At 34.5% G+C, this 19,319-nt stretch overlaps 3 protein-coding genes across 4 annotated transcripts; 1 reads left to right on the top strand and 2 right to left on the bottom strand.

Annotated features, from left to right (window-relative positions):
* Positions 1–332: 332 nt before the first annotated feature.
* LOC121769355 (protein SAWADEE HOMEODOMAIN HOMOLOG 1-like) lies at positions 333–3,008 on the bottom strand. The gene is made up of 9 exons (XM_042166134.1): positions 2,765–3,008; positions 2,127–2,212; positions 1,963–2,008; positions 1,763–1,868; positions 1,426–1,507; positions 1,249–1,312; positions 942–1,085; positions 727–846; positions 333–617 (listed from the first exon to the last, which is right to left on the bottom strand). Exons 1-9 carry the CDS (start codon positions 2,804–2,806, stop codon positions 495–497), a joined length of 813 nt encoding a protein of 270 aa, XP_042022068.1. The 5' UTR covers positions 2,807–3,008; the 3' UTR covers positions 333–494.
* Positions 3,009–3,453: 445 nt separating this feature from the next.
* Positions 3,454–6,761, bottom strand: LOC121766608 (leucoanthocyanidin dioxygenase-like). The gene is made up of 3 exons (XM_042162892.1): positions 6,101–6,761; positions 5,289–5,649; positions 3,454–3,961 (listed from the first exon to the last, which is right to left on the bottom strand). Exons 1-3 carry the CDS (start codon positions 6,634–6,636, stop codon positions 3,734–3,736), a joined length of 1,125 nt encoding a protein of 374 aa, XP_042018826.1. The 5' UTR covers positions 6,637–6,761; the 3' UTR covers positions 3,454–3,733.
* A 5,154-nt stretch (positions 6,762–11,915) lies between these two features.
* Positions 11,916–16,969, top strand: LOC121768419 (NADP-dependent malic enzyme, chloroplastic-like). 2 transcript variants are annotated; one of them, XM_042164923.1, is made up of 20 exons: positions 11,916–12,046; positions 12,346–12,620; positions 13,086–13,206; positions 13,307–13,381; positions 13,535–13,686; positions 13,775–13,880; positions 14,012–14,077; positions 14,481–14,576; positions 14,682–14,753; positions 14,862–14,945; positions 15,032–15,130; positions 15,272–15,319; positions 15,417–15,470; positions 15,559–15,657; positions 15,761–15,850; positions 15,917–15,994; positions 16,103–16,177; positions 16,255–16,345; positions 16,466–16,594; positions 16,692–16,969. In XM_042164923.1, the coding sequence occupies exons 1-20, from the start codon at positions 12,017–12,019 to the stop codon at positions 16,778–16,780; spliced, it is 1,929 nt and encodes a 642-aa protein (XP_042020857.1). In that variant the 5' UTR covers positions 11,916–12,016; the 3' UTR covers positions 16,781–16,969. The 2 variants fall into 2 exon arrangements, with proteins under 2 accessions (XP_042020857.1, XP_042020858.1); XM_042164924.1 differs by lacking the exon at positions 16,692–16,969 and having other exon boundaries at positions 16,426–16,566.
* Positions 16,970–19,319: the final 2,350 nt, after the last annotated feature.

Here is a 19,319-nt window from a genome sequence, read left to right as displayed (position 1 = left end):
GTTTGTGTGTGTGTGTGTGTGAGAGAGAGAGAGAGAGAGAGATTGAGAATTCGAAGGATCAAAGCTAAAAGGTATAATAGCCAATTAAATAGTAGTAACAAAATTTGGTCTAATTTTGATCAGTTACATAAGTTATGAACCAATATTTTAAATCAGATTGTTTCTAATTTTCTCAATTGTGTTATTAGTATACAAAATTGACATTTTTTGGTGACATTAATATAACATTGTTCAACTAAAATAAGAAAGTTAAAAAAAACAAACAAACTTATTTTAATGAAACAAAAAAAATTGTTTTGAGCATAGCAAAAGGACGTAGGTTTTCGAGACAATTGAGAAAAATTGAAACTTAGTGATTTAATATTCCGTTTTCAAACCTTATTACACGGACCAAATTTCATAATTTAATCGACTATGAACCAATTTAAAATTATTCAATCGATCAGAATACGTAGTCGATAAGCCAACAGCACGCATAACTCGATTAGTCACCCTCAGAACAGCTGCAGCAAGCTCTGTGCTCCGCCGGGCTGCAATGGCACCAGCTTAAGATCCCCACCGTCTTTAGCAGCCGGTTTCGTCGGCCTGTAACACAGTTTCTCAGCTGTAATCTTCCCCTGCAATCAACATAAATGAAAATATTAGGATCTCAACCCAAAAATGCACAATATTTCCAGAATTTTCACTATTTTAACATGAAACATTTTTTCTAGGAACCCTTTACACCTCAAGACCGTCGTGCTCCCAATGAACTGCGAAAAGGCACGTGCATCTGCTACTGTCGTGCACCATCCTCTCGATTTCCACTACACGCGCGTCACAGTAGAGTGCATGATCCTCGCCTTCCTGATAATTATCAAGTCACCGAAAAGAAGAAGACTTTGCCATTATACATCTTTGAAAAACAGAACAACAAGAATAGTATAGAAATGAGGTGGTACCCTGAAGCAAAGAACGAGATCACCGACACTGACTTTGTCGCATTCAGAGTGTTCCAAAGGGATTGAGCGCTCGCGTACTGCCTTATGAACGCTCACCCATTCGTCTTCATCTTTCCCGAAGCCAGAAAATCTCACACGAACAAGCTGTCGTAGATTTGAAATATAGAGTTCAAGACACACTACTTGCATCAACAGTGTCAGTTGCCCGAATATGATCAACGAGTTTTCATGAGATTTACACATGGAAGAAGAACAAAAAGATAGCGATTGGAAGGAAGGAAACGGAAGAAAAAAGGGAGTATCTTACTAGATCCCCCAAGTTCACCCCCGCGTTCACGACTCTGTAGCCCAGGAAGGAAGCAACATCAAACCTATGAATCGAGAAAGTGAGATTGTACGGCTAATAAATCATGTTAATTGTCTGAGCATAGACTTATTTTGACATACGATATCAATGCACGTACAACATAGATTGAATGCTCACCAAGCAGAATCCTTAGCTGATTTAGCTTCGAAAATCAAGGTTTGGAGCTCGACAGCTGCTTCACTTGCAGTAATTGTTGGCACTGCGTAAATTTGCACAATTCATTATCTCTAACCTGTCATAAATGAAATTTTACGAGAGTGCTTTCATCGAGCCCATTAGCTAACTAGGAAGTCTCACATAGCTTCTATAAGAATCACTCTACTTCTAGTTTTCAGTTCCACCAGTCCAAGATCAAACGAGACGATTGCATATTTAACGAGATCACAAGAGCTTTGTTTTACATTTTGTATGAATGAACATAATTAACATCCTGTGAAGGAACATAAAGAGCAACCTTTAGTCCTCTTTTTTAATATAGCAGTCTTTGAACCTTTCTTGGGTTTAAACGGAACAACTACAGTTGCTGCGTTTGTTTGCTTATCGCGGAACCAACTTTGCACCTGCAATACAAGAAACACCAACAGCAACACAAGTTCAAAACAATGAATAGATACAAACTATGAGTTATACACACAAAAAGCTCCAAAGAAGGACCTGTTCCCATTTAACAGGCGGCTTTTCAGCACGGTGAATCGAACCACTGCATAAGAAACATAGGCAAGAATGGAAAACCAACCAACCCAAAAGTTAAACAAGTTCCTTATTAAGTCACAAATCCATCAGTAAGTTAGTATACCAAAATGTAACAAAGTGCTCACTTGAATTTAATGGAAAGCTCCCGACAGAACTCTTCTTCGGTCGTCTTGTCTCTCATTTCCTTAAATAAGTTCTCCATTTGGATTATCTGCTCACAGGCAGTCAAACCAAACATCTCAAACTCATTTCAGCAGCAAAAGATCATAAATTTTCCCACAATTTGCCAAAGTTCATTATCTTATTATCTTCCAATCACAAGGAACAAATTGTAAATCAATTATTAGTTGCAAAGGCAATGCCTTTCCTCATTATTAAAACTTCAACCAAAGGATTGCAACACCAGTTCACATATAGTAATTATCTTGGACAGTAGCCAAAATCCAACTACAGTACCCAAATAGCTGATGAATTACATTGCAAGAACTCATTTTTCCAAAACCCCACAAAGTAAAAAGGCCATAAAAATAAGAAAAAGGCAAATTCATTTGAAGGAAATGATCTTGATTGTTGATGTGTCAGCATGCATAGGATTATATTCGGATAAAACAACAGAAAAATGAGAAGGGGCCATCAAAAATAGTGTTTGGACATCTTAAACAGCTAAAGGTGAGATTTTTACAAATACTAACTTCAAGAATAAGACAGAGCTCAAGAAGAAGAAATATTCCACATTTGAGCATCAAGAAACAGCAAAAATCACCTCTGCTAATGTGAACTCAGGTGAATTATCTTCATCTTCCATTTCTATCTCTGTGTGTGTTTGTGTGTGTGTGTTCTTACTGAGTCAGTGCCTCAGTCAGTCAGTCACTCACACACACAGATTCTTGAATTTAATGCCTCATTGATTTGTGTGTGAAAAGAGGTTTTGGCAGAGAGAAGGGCGTTCTCTACAGTGAGAGATTGGTACAATTATGTGAGTTGTTGGGCAGTTTGATTTTCCTGATCTTCTAGATTAATGTATAATTAATGAATCTTACTTCATTTTCTCAATCACCGGATTTTATGCATCTTTTGTTGGCTTTATTTTTATTTTTATTTCTATTTTTATCATTTTGTTTGGTGAAAGTAAAGATTTTTAACATAAAAGTAGAATATAATTTAAAAAAAAATTAATATAAAAGTAGAATAAAATGATTCGGATAAGTCATCTTTCGCATCTTATTCGTTTACATATTTCATACATTACTATTATTTTATTTATCAATATAGTCTATAGATATGTGTAATTTATTTGGTGGAAGCAATATTCTATGTTGCAGAAATGAAGTAGGAGTATATATATAGTGTCAATACATAAATCAAATGAGATATTATCTTAGTTTGACTTGACTGCTTCGTACACATATTATTTATTGATTCTAAAAATTAAATATTAGAATATCCAACTTATTTTTGGGAAGAGAAGATCCCACTTGATATTATCATATTACCATAATATGAATACTCAAAATACAATCAACTCAGTAACAATAAAAAAAATAAGTACTCCACAACCTGTAGTGAATAATTAAATCAAGTCTAACTCAAAACTCAAAATTACTCAGAAAAAAGAAAAGAAATAAATAGAAGATCTTGGTCTGGGCCTAACAAAGATCATGACTATACAGCCCAATCAAGTTAAAAATGGCCCACTCTTTATGGACTCGAGGGGCCTATTATTATTTGAATTCTATATAAAAAGGTGGTAAATAGAAATTAAAAATCGGTATATAAGAATTAGTAATACACACAAAATGAATTGTTGGGAGATAGAAATGGTAAAATCCTCATCCTCTTTGATTGAGTTTATGAATATTGGAGGTGAAAATAGAAATGCCATTGAAATATTGGACTTTTCATTTTCACCTTTGAAGACTGGCCTTCCTATAACATGCTTGTATTGTCCACCACTCCACCCCTGCAAAAAGTTTTAAATTTAAAACAATTAGGATTGTTAAACACAAAAATATACTTATCCATATATCCAGACTTAAGTGTGCATTTCGTTTTGGCATGATAATTAAAAAGGTCATAATTAGTAAGTTAATTAGAAAGGAGTATAAAATAGAATAACCTAAGAGGCTTGAGAAAATAAAATAAGAAATAAAATAACAATAAAATTTTGCCAATAAAAAAAATGTGTCGCATAACTTGAAATGTCTCAATAACAAGTGACACATCACTTTAACTTGGGACATACTTATGTGTTTATATTAGTTGCACGTGTGGAAGAGTCATGTGGCATGCAAACATAACCGAGATACAAAAGACACAGTATTTTCTTCGACAAAAGATATAAGTACTAGTTTTTAGCATTTTGATGTGCTCATAAAATGAGTCTCTTACCAATTATGAGATTGTTTCTCAGTGATCCACCACTTTTTAGCATTTCACTTGTAAGGTATAAATAATACTAGTAAAATTCGTTCCACATTACATTAGGTTTAGTTTTCAGGAAGAGAGTGAATAGAATGTCATAGAAAAGCACTAGACATCTTTATGCAACTTACCATTCCTTTTTCTTTATATTATTGTCTTCTTTTTTCTTTTTCTTTATTGACTATATTTAAAAGGTGTTTGATGGCCCCCAAATCACATTTTATATACGACTTTTTTATAACATTATTTTATTTTAAACCACCCCACACACCTAATAAAGCTTCCATTGCATTTAATTATAATCAATACTAGTGCAAGATATTAAGACACTATCATGACAATCCATTTACATCATTCTATATTGCATGTGTTTGTTTGTCGATCATGAAATGGCCCAATTTTTGGGGTAATTATGACTATAATCGACTCTTAGAACATTCGTGTGTATTGTGTAATCATATTTATTTATTCATTTAAATGCATTTATTTTGGTTAATTTTATAAAAATTATACATGGATCTTACTTGTTATTTTGGGTATGGGTATGATGCAATTAAAGTTATTATATGAAACTTTCTATTTTAAATTAGGAAACTAGACATTTGAATCACTAAATTTTACTTAGTTCTATTAAGTTGGAAATAATATACTATTCAATTATGAAATTCTAATAAAATAATTTTGTTTGGTATCAAAAAGACATTATTTTATAGGTCGATCTTTGTGACAATAGAATAAAATATTAAGTTCGTAAATTATTAGTATTTTGTTTTGATATCTTGTAGACAGACAAGAATTTGACAGTTTGCCGTGATTTAAAAGACCATTATCCATTTAAATAACGATGCAAGAATTACGAAAATTACCTGCAATTTGTCTCCAACGGTGACGACGATCGAATTTCTAGCCGGAGAAAATGAAACCCAACCTTTCTTGGAGTAAACATGGAAATCAGTAGTTCCACTCCACACATGCAAACTCAAAGCATGAGAAAATTCAGAGCCCTTTATCAGCATTCTTATCACATCATATCTCAGTGAATTCTCCGATTGCTCGCCGCCCGTTTTCTGGCCATGTTTCTGTATATAGCATACTTTTCCGGCGAGTTCTTGCTCTTCCGGCGACCCATTTTCCGGCAATAACTTCTTCGAACTATGTTGCTGCAGAAAAAGCATAACTCTTCTACCCACTTCTTCCATTTGCTTCGACAGCTTCCTCATTTCTTGGCTGCAAAGTGCATATATAATCATATTTTTATTAGTCACGAAAAACTACAAAAAATTTACTACTCTATGAATTTTGACCTTATTTTAGTTTTTGATAATGATAAGTGAGAGACGCAAATAGTTTAAGTAATGGACTACACGAATTTTATGCATAATTGGTATAATACACACGTAGGTCGTAGGAGATATCAAATCAAATTTCAATTTGCAAAATCGATAAACCAAATTCTTTTCCGAATGGCTTATTACTCATATAGCAACATCATTAATATGCGGAATGTGTCAGTTCTGGCATAAATAAAAAGAAAAAAAACATTTCATATTGCAATAATTCATAATACAAATGAAAATTGAAATCATATCAAATATCATGGTTTTTCAAAATGAATTAACCTCAAATCAATCCATAAGTTTTTTTTGCAAAAATAAAATTAAAAATATCAATTTTTTACCTAAAATTTGAAAATCCAAACGGCCAAATTCCCTCCATTTCCAGTTTCATAGCTTCTTCATCGCACCACAAAAATTCTTCATTTTGATCTTTGATCTCCTCCTCGCCGTGGATCTCCTCAAACCCATACCGCCTCTCCGGCGACCTCCCCGCTGCCTTCTTCCTCTCCGGCGGGATCTGAAAGATCCCGCCGGCCAGAAACAAGACCAGCCCCATCAAATCCGGCGAAATCCCATGGTTGAACAGTTCCAAACACCCAATCTGCGCGATCAAATCACAGATTCTGAATCCCATTTCGTTTTCAATCGAGCCCAGCTTCTCAAAATCGATTCTTGGCGGGTTTTGGGCCGATTTCTGGCGGGGGAAAACCCGGTCCGGAAGAACCAGGTCGGGGACTTTGAGAGACTGCTGTAGGTATTCGGTCAAAACGTCGTCGTTTGCGAAAGGCGACTGCCTTCCCGGCGCCACCGGAGAGGGCGGAGGAGCTCTGAAATCCACGGCGTTGATCCGCTGCGACGGCTCCGGCGTTGCTGCCATCTTGATTTTTTTTTTTCTAGTAAGTATTGATCTAAAATCTAAATTTCTTTGGCATCAAAGATTTGGTGTATAATAAAGATGGAAAATTAAAAGGGGAAAGGAGGCAGCAATGATGGGATGTTTGGATTTTGAGCTACATTTGGAGAATAATCAAGCATGTTTTATTTTTATTTTTTTTCATTAGGTTACTTTTTTTATTTTTTATTTAAATTTGCTTTATTTTTATTTGTGTGAGTTCGATTTTTTTGCTTTACAGATCTACAAATTGTGCTGCTAATTATTTCTTGAGGTTGAGATAGTACAGGTGCCAGCTTGCTATATAGCTTTTGATTTTATTGTGCTCAAGTTAGATTCAACAGTGATATTATAAAAAAGATAGTAAAAACTTATCCCTTTTCTAGTAATTTCTACAAGATGAATTCTACTAGGTAAGACTCACACATCCTCTAAGCAGAGAGAAAGATGAACAAACATATCCATGAAGTTGCAAATCCCTACCATCTTTACTTCGCCCAAATTCATACCCATTTGTCTCGGCATATAAGAAAAACGGGACTCCTTTTCGCGGACTAAGGGAGTAGAAGAGAGATCTTTGTATCCTCGTGACATCTATGTAGCACTCGTATTTGGAATATAGATTTTACTCCAAGATTTTTTTTTCTTAGATGGCATTAATCAATCATTTGATCCAACATATTTTTATATTTCAATCCAGGCTTTTTTCATGGAAGCCACACTTAGATGGAGGAGTATTTTTTGAAGAATGTAGAACCTCAACCTATTGGACTGGACCACTTGTAATATAATAATATTGGGCTTTACAAAAATGGGCTCAATGATCAGCAAACTAAACATCCATTATTATCAAAATCCAAATTATCGATTAATGGTGGGTTTAGTCACTCCGAGAATTGTGCATTTTGGGCTATATTGGTTGTCCACAAAAAATATGCAACTTTTCAACATAACAAGACCCATAATTATGCTAACTGTCTAATTCAACTTTAAAAACATGTCTTATTTACTAAAATTCACAATTTTCTATATGACACCCATAATTTTGATATTTTATCAACTTAAAACGTACAAACCTGTTTACTATGAGACAATAAAGAACAAATCCAAGTATCATGATTTTTTTATTAGGTTTTCAATATTGTGAGATGGACTAGCATTTAACTAAACTTCCCGATTTTTTTTTGGCAATTTAGACTCTTAATTTTATTTTATTTTTGACAATTTAAACTCTTTAAAATCTTAGTACATACTCCATATTTTTCGTGTGGACGAATGAGAATAATAAATTCTAAAGTGATATATTGTGTGTAAATAATTTTCAAATCTATATAGAGATGCTACACCTAATGCGTGAAGAAAATGGGTAGAATAGTTACCTATCGAAAATGCTTTTAATACTTTTCAAAATGGTGTTATCTCGACCGGTGCATCTTATTAGTGGCGTGTGACATATTTTTATGTCCCCACACCAACAAATTAATACTATAAAATAATAACACACACACAAAATTGAACCGATTTAGCAATTAATTAGTCTAAGCATAATACTAGTACTATATTACAAAATCATTCTATGATTATAATTGCCTTCTGCAATTGGCATGGTCAAAATTTATGAATGCCGCTTGATTCCAATGCATTTCACATAAAAAATGAGACTTAAAAAGGAGTTTTTGATTTATTTTCTCAACAACATTTTTTCTTTCTCACCAAATCTCGTCATAAGTCAAAATTATTTAATTAATGGTACGAATGAAAGTAGGACAATTGTAACATTACGTCTCAAATTTAATAAGCAGACCCCTCCCCCAACAATATAAAATAAACCTAACCAAAAACAGCTACAACCACATTTTCGTTTTTTTAAGGCTACCATTATTTAATTATTCTTTAACTCACTCGTTTATATATTATGTGGATTTTGGTGGTTACGTTGTGATCATTTGCCCCAAAACTTGTGGAGTAATAAATAGATGCAAATTTAAAATAAATAAAGACAAAAAAGTAGCCAAAATTTATACTTTCACATTTTCATTTGAAAATTCGAAAATTATTTAGCTATTTTATTACTCCTACATCGGCATACCCGCCCACCAAACTGTTGCTGGACTATTTATAACGTATTTATTGCCTTCAAATTAGGATATGCTCTTAATTTTGTTTTATTTTGAGAAAATTTTAGTGTGGCAAGATTAATCGGACAAAGTCCAAACTCAGTACATTAATAATGGAAATAGAGTATAAAATTATTTTGGTGATTAGAACAAAGCAAGAGTAAATTAGTTTAGTTATACTATGTTCTTTCAAAAATAGTTTAACTCAAGTATATTTGATATTCGTTTTGGTTTATTTTTATTAGTAGCTAGTATTTTATTCAGAGGAAATGACACAGCATCAAATTTAATAGTATTGCTCTGTCCCATAAAATTGACTACTTTAAAAATACTTATAAGATCTACATGACACAGGTTGTTCCACGTTAGTATTTCAAAAAAATTAATTAATTAGAATTCAATGTAAGCGTCTGAAATAGTAGTTGGGAACTACTATTCAAAAGCACGCAAGAGGGCGTGAGGACATTACCAATAAGGCACCCTAAGTCGCGCCTTATACACCGTCACATCATTTTTTTATCCTCCTATCCTTCCACCTGCAGTGGGGCGCCCTATAGGTTTTACTATTGTTTAGTTAATTAATTTAAATGTTTTCAAATATATAATGCAAACTAATTAAAAAACACAACGATTAAATAAAAACCGGCGAAGACTACATTAATTAACAAAAGTTACACGATTCACGTTGGCTAATCTACGAAATTCCCAACTTTCGGCGCAGCTCATCGATCAACCCCCGGAGGTATTCGGCTTTGGCGGGGTCCGTGCACTTCTCGAGGGCCTTGTGCGTCTGCAACAAGCGAATCCGTACTGAATTCGGGATCGTACTGCGTGTTGGCTTCGAACGAGCGATATTCGTCGGGTTCTGTACCCGGCCAACGGGCATCACCACCAAACATCGGATTAGTGTAACTTGAATCCATTTCGTAGTAAATGTGAGTTTTGAGAGTGGAATCGTGAAATGAAATGTTACAAATGAAGGTGGAGTAGGGGTATTTAAACAATTTTTTCGAATTTAAGCATTAAAAAAACAAAAACGTGTGTCATCGTCCGCGTCGCCCACAATGGCGCCCGATGGCACGGACGATGGCCTATCAGGCGCGCTTCTACCATGGACGAAGCATAGGGCGTCACATCGTCTGGGCACCCACACTGGTGCCCGATGGCGCGCCCGAAGATGATGGCACGCATCGGACGCGCCTTCGAGCGCCCCATTGTGGATGCCGTGAAGGCACAGGAAGAATATGCTAAATAAAAATATTATTTAAATAAGTACTAGCATACCATTTTTGTTTTCTGATGAAATAGTAGTAAACACTTCCAATTTTTCTATCGTAGAGGCTTTTCATTAAAAAAATGATAAATATTCAATCCGTCTATAAAAAGTAGTAGTAATATTTTATTATTTTGGGATATCTATTAAAAATAGTGCAGTTTTTAGAAATTTTTACTTTCATATTTTACTCATTTTTTCCGCTTCTATCTATCGTTCTTATTTTACTTATTTTTTCTGTTTGTCTCTTTTACTTTACCAATTTCTTATTAATATATGTGTCATCCACATGTAAGACTCTGTCTCTTAGAGTATCCGTAGTGGCACGTCCGTCCGTCCGTATCAGCGGCACGGAACACCCCTGTCCGCCGCTGCGCTCTTGCCACTGGCACGGCTCTCCTCGATACATAAAGCACGTTCGTGCCGCTGAGCAGGGCGATGTGACACGTTTCTATTGGCCGTTGACATTTTCTTTTTTTTTAAAAAAAAATCGAAAATAATACCAAAAATTTAAAAAAATCGGATTCCAAAAAATATACAGATTTTATTACCATTTTTTTGAATTTTTTTTTTGAAATTTTTTTAAAAAAATTTAATCTCAAAATCATCTATAAATACACACATTCATAATCCATTTGGGTGAAATTCGGCCACGAGTAGTGGTTTTTTTATTTTATGAATTTAATTATGTAATTTTTTATTTTTAGGATTTAAATTATGTAATTTTTAATATTATTCCGATTATTTTTAATGCATTTTAATATTGTGGAAATGTTTTTATTTAAATTAAATAATAAATGATGGGACTCTTGAGCATGTCCTTGTGGAAGAGCACGGATGTGAGTGTTGTGCTCTTGCCTAAGAGGAGGGAGTAAAAGTGGGTCTGAGCCCACATCCGTGCTCGTTGGCAAGAGCGCGAATGGAAATGCTCTTAAATATGGAAACTTTCTATTTTAGAATTTTTTTATCTCTGACGAGATGAGACTAATTTTTCACTAGCACATTTTCTTTTTATTTTTCTTTTACTTTACCAATTTTAGTTAAAAATCATTTGATTTTAAAAGTTTATATTTCTGGACATAGGAAATGAGTAGTTAAAGTGGAAAGAGAATATATAAAAAAAAATATATAGAAGAGTACTTTCTAGATTATTATTGTTATTCCACCTCTTACTTTATACTCTCATCATTTTAATCATTTTTCCAAAATAATGTTCAAAATAAAACATTTCTAATATAGGGATGAAGGGAATAGTATTTAATTAAGTGCATCACATTCTTTTATATATTTAATAAACTTGTGTAATTATAATTATGAACTTTGAGACTAACTAATATGCAACAAATAAATACACCGCTATACAGTTCCTGTTATATTTTGGCTATCATAATATTGTCAAATTTTAATTCATTACAGATAAGATCATAGCTATTAAAATAGTAAATATATTTAATTAAATTCTGATTAACAGTTTGAAGAAAATATTACGGATCTAATGAATAAAAGTCATGTATAGTATTTTATCTAAATAACTAGATCATCGCTGTCCGTTTGAACTAAAACTTAATATGTCGTGTTTTTTTTTCTAAAATAAAATACTAAAATTTCATCAATATAAACATAGCGTGATCCAAGGAAATGAAATATACATGTACCGAGATTTAGAAAGAAACAAAAGTAGTAGTTGTACTAATACTACTATTTATTTGAATTTTCCCCAAAAAATTATCTTATTTATTCATTTTTATTCAACCTTCAATAATTTTGTTATCATTTTTATAATAAGTAATTTAGTAATATCTGTTATACTAAAAAAAATTGGTAGAAGAATGTAAAAAATTGAAGCCGAAGAGGGAGAGCTATAAAAAGAGAGCAAACCTCACCAAAATGTCTTTCTTTCCTTCGCCTCCTTTCTCTCTCCTGTTTACTCTGCTGAACACAGCACACCTTTGTTTCGCCAAAATCTCCAGATACAATGTTTTCATTGAACGGAAGCTCCTCTCCGGTAAATTCTCTACCAATTTACTCTTGTTCATTGATTAATCTTCCAGCTTTTTTTCTCCATTTCGTGTTTCTTAGCTGTTTACGTTTCACTTCACCGCCTCACGATCGCTGCGGCGTTCGTTTTCGTAATTGTGTTTTCTTCCGATCCAGATTGCAAAATCAATATCTCCTATAAGTTTCTGAACATTTGTTTTTCTTTGACCTATATAGCTGGAGAAATAGAAAAAGTACCAATGCCTGTTTTTAATTTCTTATTGAAATCTGAGGATTTGAAAATTTGTTTGGTTTGATCTTGTGCAGAGTATTTCTGTTTACGGCGTTTCGAAGATCTTGACGCGGAGAAAGATCGGAGCTCCGTTGGTGGTGGCGGCGGCTGCTGCGAGCTCGAATCGCAGCCAGGGAGATGGAAATGTCGTTTTGATGGAGAACAAATTGAATGTGGTGAGAGAGAATGCTCCAGCAGCTCCATCACCGGTGACTGAGAAAGACTCGAAATCCGGCGTGGAAGATTTCTACGGGGAGGATGACGTCTCGGCGGATCAGAACGTCACGCCGTGGGCTGTCACCGTTGCCAGGTGATGAATCAATCTGTCTTTCTAGTGGTTTCAGGAGTTTTGGCATTATTGATAGTATATTGTTATCATGTTATGTTTAATGGTAACAAAGATGGTTTGATCAGAGTGAATACTAGTAGTATCATTTTCTTGATTAATTTGTAAAATTCGATTTTGTACAATTTGTGTTACTGCACTTTATCTTGTGTATTTCTTGCTTTGTTAACATCTTGGCTCACTGGTGTTTTGTGGTTTTCTTAGATAATGATCACTGTCCATTTTGAATATCAATGCTTGATTAGCTGATTATACCCAATTTCCATATTAATAGGAATGAGGTGATGGTGGATTAGTAGCCATCTCAATTAATTTTACTTGAGTTTCCATATCTTCACAATAAAATAGAAGGAGAAATTGGAATTATTTATCATTTTTGGAATTCTTCAATGTTTTCTTATATATCTGTGTTCCTTTTTTCGTTTACAGTGGATATCCGCTGTTGCGGGATCCCCGCTACAATAAAGGCCTTTCCTTCAATGAGAAAGAGAGAGATGGGCACTTTTTACGCGGTCTACTGCCTCCGGTGGTCATAAGCCAAGATCTTCAGGTTGACATCATACTTACTCCCTATTGTCTGATTAAAGCCTCTTGCTATTTCCTTTCTTTGCACGACTTCTCTAAACTGTTTGTGCCTTTCTGCTGAGAAGGTTAAGAAAATGATGCACAGCATTCGCCAGTACCAAGTACCGTTGCAAAGGTACATGGCCATGATGGATCTTCAGGTGATTAAATATGTAATTCATGCGGTGTAATTTAGCTATTCAAATGCACAATAAAAAACATTAATTTGTCGAAGAACAGTGCCTGTTTTTGTTTATGTTCCATATGGCCGTTATCTGACATGCTTGTTCTTCTTTCTCATTCTCATCTTTTAGGAGAGAAATGAACGACTGTTTTACAAGCTGCTCATTGACAATGTTGAGGAGCTGCTCCCAGTTGTCTATACTCCAACTGTAGGTGAAGCCTGCCAAAAATATGGGAGCATTTTCAGGCAGCCGCAGGGTCTTTTCATCAGCCTAAAAGAAAAGTATGTTATGTCCTACTAGTACAATCGATCCTTCTTGCTGGAGTTTCTCTTTCAACATCTTAAACTTATGCTGGGTAGTACTTTGCAGGGGACGGATACTCGATGTATTGAAGAACTGGCCGGAGAAGAAAATTCAAGTGATTGTAGTGACAGATGGTGAGCGAATTTTGGGACTAGGAGACCTCGGGTGCCAGGTAAAAGGATGGTTTCTTTTTCCTTGCTTCTCGCTCACCGTTTTGATTTTCCCAAGTGGTTTTCATCACAAACATGAGTCATCTTACACTCTTCTTAGTATCTTACTTTATGACACTATTGATCTCCTCAGGGAATGGGGATACCTGTAGGAAAGCTCTCATTGTATACGGCTCTTGGTGGCATCCACCCTTCTGAGGTAGTATCCCTTAATGCTTTTACCGTTTCCTTAAGAGGACAGATCCAAACAAATATTCCTTTTGTTCCAATTATCTCATTTTCCGTGCATATTGGTTGATATAGCAAAGTCTTAGTGGCCTGAAATATATGTCATTTACTGCTTAGTGGATGAAATTAAGATGCACTCTTCCTTATGGTACCACTTTTTATCCATTAAGTTCTGGTTGCAAAGTATGCACATGACCATGACTTCTGCTGAGTCTGTTTGCTGCTTGGGTAGTTACTTTTTTCATAATCCCAAACATGAAACACGTAAAGGTGATTACTGATAAGTAATAATTTCATTACTGTGCTTGTTTTTTTTTTGCTATTCAGTATTGACGGTAAATTGATTATTGTGTTTTTTCAAAAATTTATCTCAGTGCTTGCCCGTGACAATTGATGTGGGCACAAATAATGAGCAGTTGCTCAATGATGAGTTCTATATTGGACTTAGAAGAAAAAGAGCAACAGGCCAGGTTAGTGATTGGTTACATAGCAACTAGCAAGAGATGCTGTCTCATTGTTAGGCATTGAAGGCAGCCAGTTCTCCCTAACTTTACTTAAATGTTCATCTCGATCAGGAGTATGCTGAGCTTCTGCATGAGTTCATGTGTGCAGTGAAGCAGATTTACGGAGAGAAAGTCATCATTCAGGTTTGTGTACTTTGAATATTTGTTTCTAGTCATCATTCAGTTTGTAATATTTTGAATATTTTTTTCCACTGATGTAATCTGACATTTCTCCCTACGGTGATTGTGCAGTTTGAAGACTTTGCAAATCACAATGCTTTTGATCTCCTTGCGAAGTATGGATCTACGCATCTCGTTTTCAACGATGATATTCAGGTAATTTTTCTTTCATTCCCTACATGTGGTTTTTCTCTTACCGGCATGTTATTAAGTTAGTAGTTGTGCTTTTATGTTTACATCAGGGTACAGCATCAGTGGTCCTTGCAGGGTTGATGGCAGCACTTAAGCTAGTTGGGGGAACCTTGGCTGACCACTCATTCTTATTCCTTGGAGCTGGAGAGGTATTTTTTATCTGATCTCAGCATTCTGTTTTGTATTGTTTTTCTCTGAATTAGAATAAATGATTATGTACCTGTTTTCTGTTATTGGATGTCTTTGTTCTTAGTTTGATAGGAGGTGTTGTGTTTTTCCTCATTATGCAGGCTGGTACTGGTATAGCAGATCTCATAGCTCTTCAGATATCAAAACAGGTCAATGAAAGGATACCTTTTTTCTGAATTGAATGATTGTTTCTTCTTTGCTTAATCTCTCTCTCTCTCTCTCTCTCTCACACACACACACACACAGACTGGTGCCCCATTGGAAGAGGCTCGTAGAAAGATTTGGCTCGTGGACTCCAAAGTATAGACCATCTAATAATTTCTCTTTGCTCTTCCTCTGAGTCTTTGATTTCCACCTCTGGTCTCATTGACGTGATTTGGTGTTGTAGGGGCTGATTGTCCGTTCTCGTATCGATTCACTTCAACATTTTAAGCGGCCCTGGGCTCATGAACATGAACCTGTCAATAATTTGTTAGACGCTGTGAAGGTAAAAAGCCCCGACATATTTTATCTGTAGTTGCGTGTGAGCACACAAAATATGAGCTCTCTCAATGCAAAAATGTGGCTTCTTATCTGCCTTGCTATGACAGGCTATCAAACCAACAGTACTAATAGGATCATCGGGAGCAGGACGAACGTTTACAAAAGAAGTCGTTCAGGCCATGGCATCGTATAATGAGGTATTTACAGCTGTTGATATGCGTTAGAGATGTGGACACATGCCTTACTCCGATAGCTTGTTTCAGAAACCTGTTATTCTCGCGCTCTCCAACCCAACGTCGCAGTCTGAATGCACTGCTGAGGAAGCTTACATGTGGAGTGAGGTAACTTCCTGCCTGCTTCAAATCTGTATTTGTTTAGTTCTGGTGTTTCAAGCGATTATTCTTCCTCTCGTGCTAATCTTGACTTCTTCTATCGTTATCATGGTTCAGGGCCGAGCCATTTTTGCGAGTGGCAGCCCCTTTGCCCCAGTCGAATACAATGACAAACTTTATGCTTCCGGCCAGGTAGAGTCTAAACACACCCCTCTGTCAAAGAACACAGTTTTTCTTAGCACTAACTTCATCACCATTTCATGGTTTAGTCAAACAACGCTTACATCTTTCCTGGATTTGGCCTCGGTTTGCTAATTTCTGGAGCAATTCGCGTCCATGACGACATGCTTCTCGCTGCTTGTAAGTTCTTCACATTTATCATCTGCACGCCATGAAAATTGAAAACACAAACACATTAATTATCGTAGAGCCGGTTGTAGATTCAATCAACCACAATGGTAATTTGTGGTTATGAAACAGCGGAAGCATTAGCAGCACAGGTTAGCCAAGAGAACCTCGAAAAGGGACTCTTATATCCACCATTTGCAAACATTAGAAAGATATCAGCTCAAATAGCAGCCAAAGTAGCAGCTAAAGCATACGAACTCGGTATTATATCCATATCCTTATCCTAGATGTGTAATGTAATGTAATGTGTATGCATTTTCATTATGGTCTGATATTTTGTCTTGATCTCGTTGCACAGGGCTCGCGACTCGACTACCTCAACCGCAAAATCTAGTAGAATATGCAGAAAGCTGTATGTACAGCCCCAAATATCATAACTACCGCTGAAGTGATGGAGGAAAGCCTTCAATTGGTCACATCCAACTGCTAAGTATTTTTTTTATTCATAATATTTTCTGCTCGATTTTTTCTTCTAACAAAGCTATTGGTGCAGACACTAGAACTACGTGTTTGAATTTAACATGTAGAATGCTGAAACTGATATAATTGAAGTTAAGATTGTTTTCTTGGATCTAATCTAGGATGCACCATTATATTACTTGGATTTCAAAATAAAGATTTGTACAAGTTCTGTGGTTCCATTTTTAATTAATTATTATATCACCAAATGTGGAGTATATATTAAGCCGGCCATATTTCGGATTATAGAGCTATTTATTTATAATATTTTTACAAGAAATCCTTAATTGTCAAGAATATAATTGTATACCAAAAGACAATAATAGCTAATTGATCACTTACTATATTTATTATAATAGACCAAAGTTACTATATTTATTAATCAGTGGTTAAGGCCTATCAAAGAGGGTTGGGGAAAGAAGTTACCGAATTTAAAGAATAAAATTAAGTATAATTTTGTAAAAGAATTATTGAATTTATAACAGGACGATCCAATAAGGACCCAAACACATTAATTTCTTGTGTATCCGTGTTGGACATTGTCATTTGATAAAATACTCACATCTCTTTGACGCATTTTATCGAACAGTTTATAGGTTCGATGTATTTGTCTAAAATAATAATTATAATCAATTGAAATCAATTATAAATTGATAATTCCCTCTACAATACTTCCTTCATCCAAAAAAACGATGCTAATTTTGCCATTTTGAAAGTAACAAATCCAGCTACTTCAACTTTAATTGATCATACACAAAAACTGTTCGATGAAATACTTAAGAGAGAGATTTGAGTGATACTATTATGGAAGTGCTATACTTTTGTAATCAACTAAATACTTCACAACTAGAATATATATAATCCAACATATCCCTAAACCTAAAATCTCTCTCGGTGGGTAACAACACCTTTCATTTTCAAGCAACAGATCCAGCTACTTCAACTTCAATTTCAATCGATCATACACAAAACCTGTTCGATGAAATGCTTCAAGGAAATTTGATTATTACTTGCGAAAGTATGCAGAATAACAAACGGTGATAACAAACATGTACTTAGAAAGTAAATGAGAAACAACACTATTAATAGAAACAATGGCGAAATTGAAAAGCGAAGGTTGATTGTTTATGAACCGAAACCCAACAATGAATGCAATAATATAATTGGATAATTGTTGGTATACAAAAATTAAAGGACATTGAAAAGTAGAATTCATTTTTGTGTGTGTTTTGCTTCGAGCTTGTTGGTGGATTTCTTTGTGGAAATTAGTCGACTCTTTTATAAATGAGTTTAGCTCTTCAAGGCCACATTAGTCGACTAGTAACCAAATAAATTACTAGTCCCTCCATCCCCACGATAAGGAGTCTCATGTTTTCGACATGAGGTTTAAAAAGTATGAGTTGAAATAGTTAGTGGTATATAGATTTACTTTTGTATTTTAATTTTATAATTAAACGTGAGTGAAAAAAGTTAGTGGAAGTGAGTGAAATAAGTTAATGAATGTGAAGACATACTTGAATTTATAGTAAAAGTGGAATAGAATTCCGATTGGTGGAAGGATCGAAATAAAAAAATGAAATTTCTATTGCAGGACGGAGGTAGCATTAATCAAGGCATTGCATTTGCATCTCTAACTCTATCTGATGTTGGTCTTGAAACTGTTTGCTGAAATGCTTGAAAGTTAGATGTTGGTACCCGAAAGCTGTTCGATAAAATGCTTGAAAGATATTTAATGGTAAACAAAAATATTTCACCAATAAGTTGTATATCAGCCATCATCATATCCACTAGATTGAGAAGAATATTTGAGATCTCGATTATTTCTTTACTTCATCAACAAAAAATAGGTATTTTTGTTATCATTTTAATATGCTCATTTTCTACTCATTTTATCCACTCACGTACAGTACAATTTCATTCACAATACTTATAATTTTGTTTAAGTTAACCAAATGACTATTTTTAATGAATAAATGGAGTACACAATTAGATATTCAAACTGAAGATATAAAGTTTTATGTCCGATATTGTATTTTCCTGTTCAATATTGAATCCAAGACTTTTTTTTATTCGGAAGAGTCTTATGATGTTTCTAGTTTGGATAAATTTAAACATTTAAATGAAAAAAATATAAATTTATTATTATATCAAGGATGAATATGTAAATTACTGAAATTTGTAGGTGAAAATTGTAACTAAAAATATGTATGGCTATGCATTGCGAAAATGATTAATTGTAGTATATTAGTGTAGTCCTAAATATTATTTTATGTCACTTTGAAATGACACTATACACTGTTTATCATGTGGGTTTTAGTTAATAAGAGATGATATATTATTACACTTGATCTATCATTACAGATATTTTGTCATCAAGTGCTATAAATGATGAAAATGCTACAAAAACATATATCTGTTGACTTTTCTAGTAGTGTTTTAATTAAGCTTTATTGGGTAACATAGTAAA

Source organism: Salvia splendens, chromosome 15 (genome assembly GCF_004379255.2).
Source record: "Salvia splendens isolate huo1 chromosome 15, SspV2, whole genome shotgun sequence".
NCBI classification, from domain to species: Eukaryota; Viridiplantae; Streptophyta; class Magnoliopsida; order Lamiales; family Lamiaceae; genus Salvia; species Salvia splendens.
The sequence above is the reverse complement of the archived record's forward strand: the minus strand, read 5'-3'. Positions and strand labels throughout refer to the sequence as shown.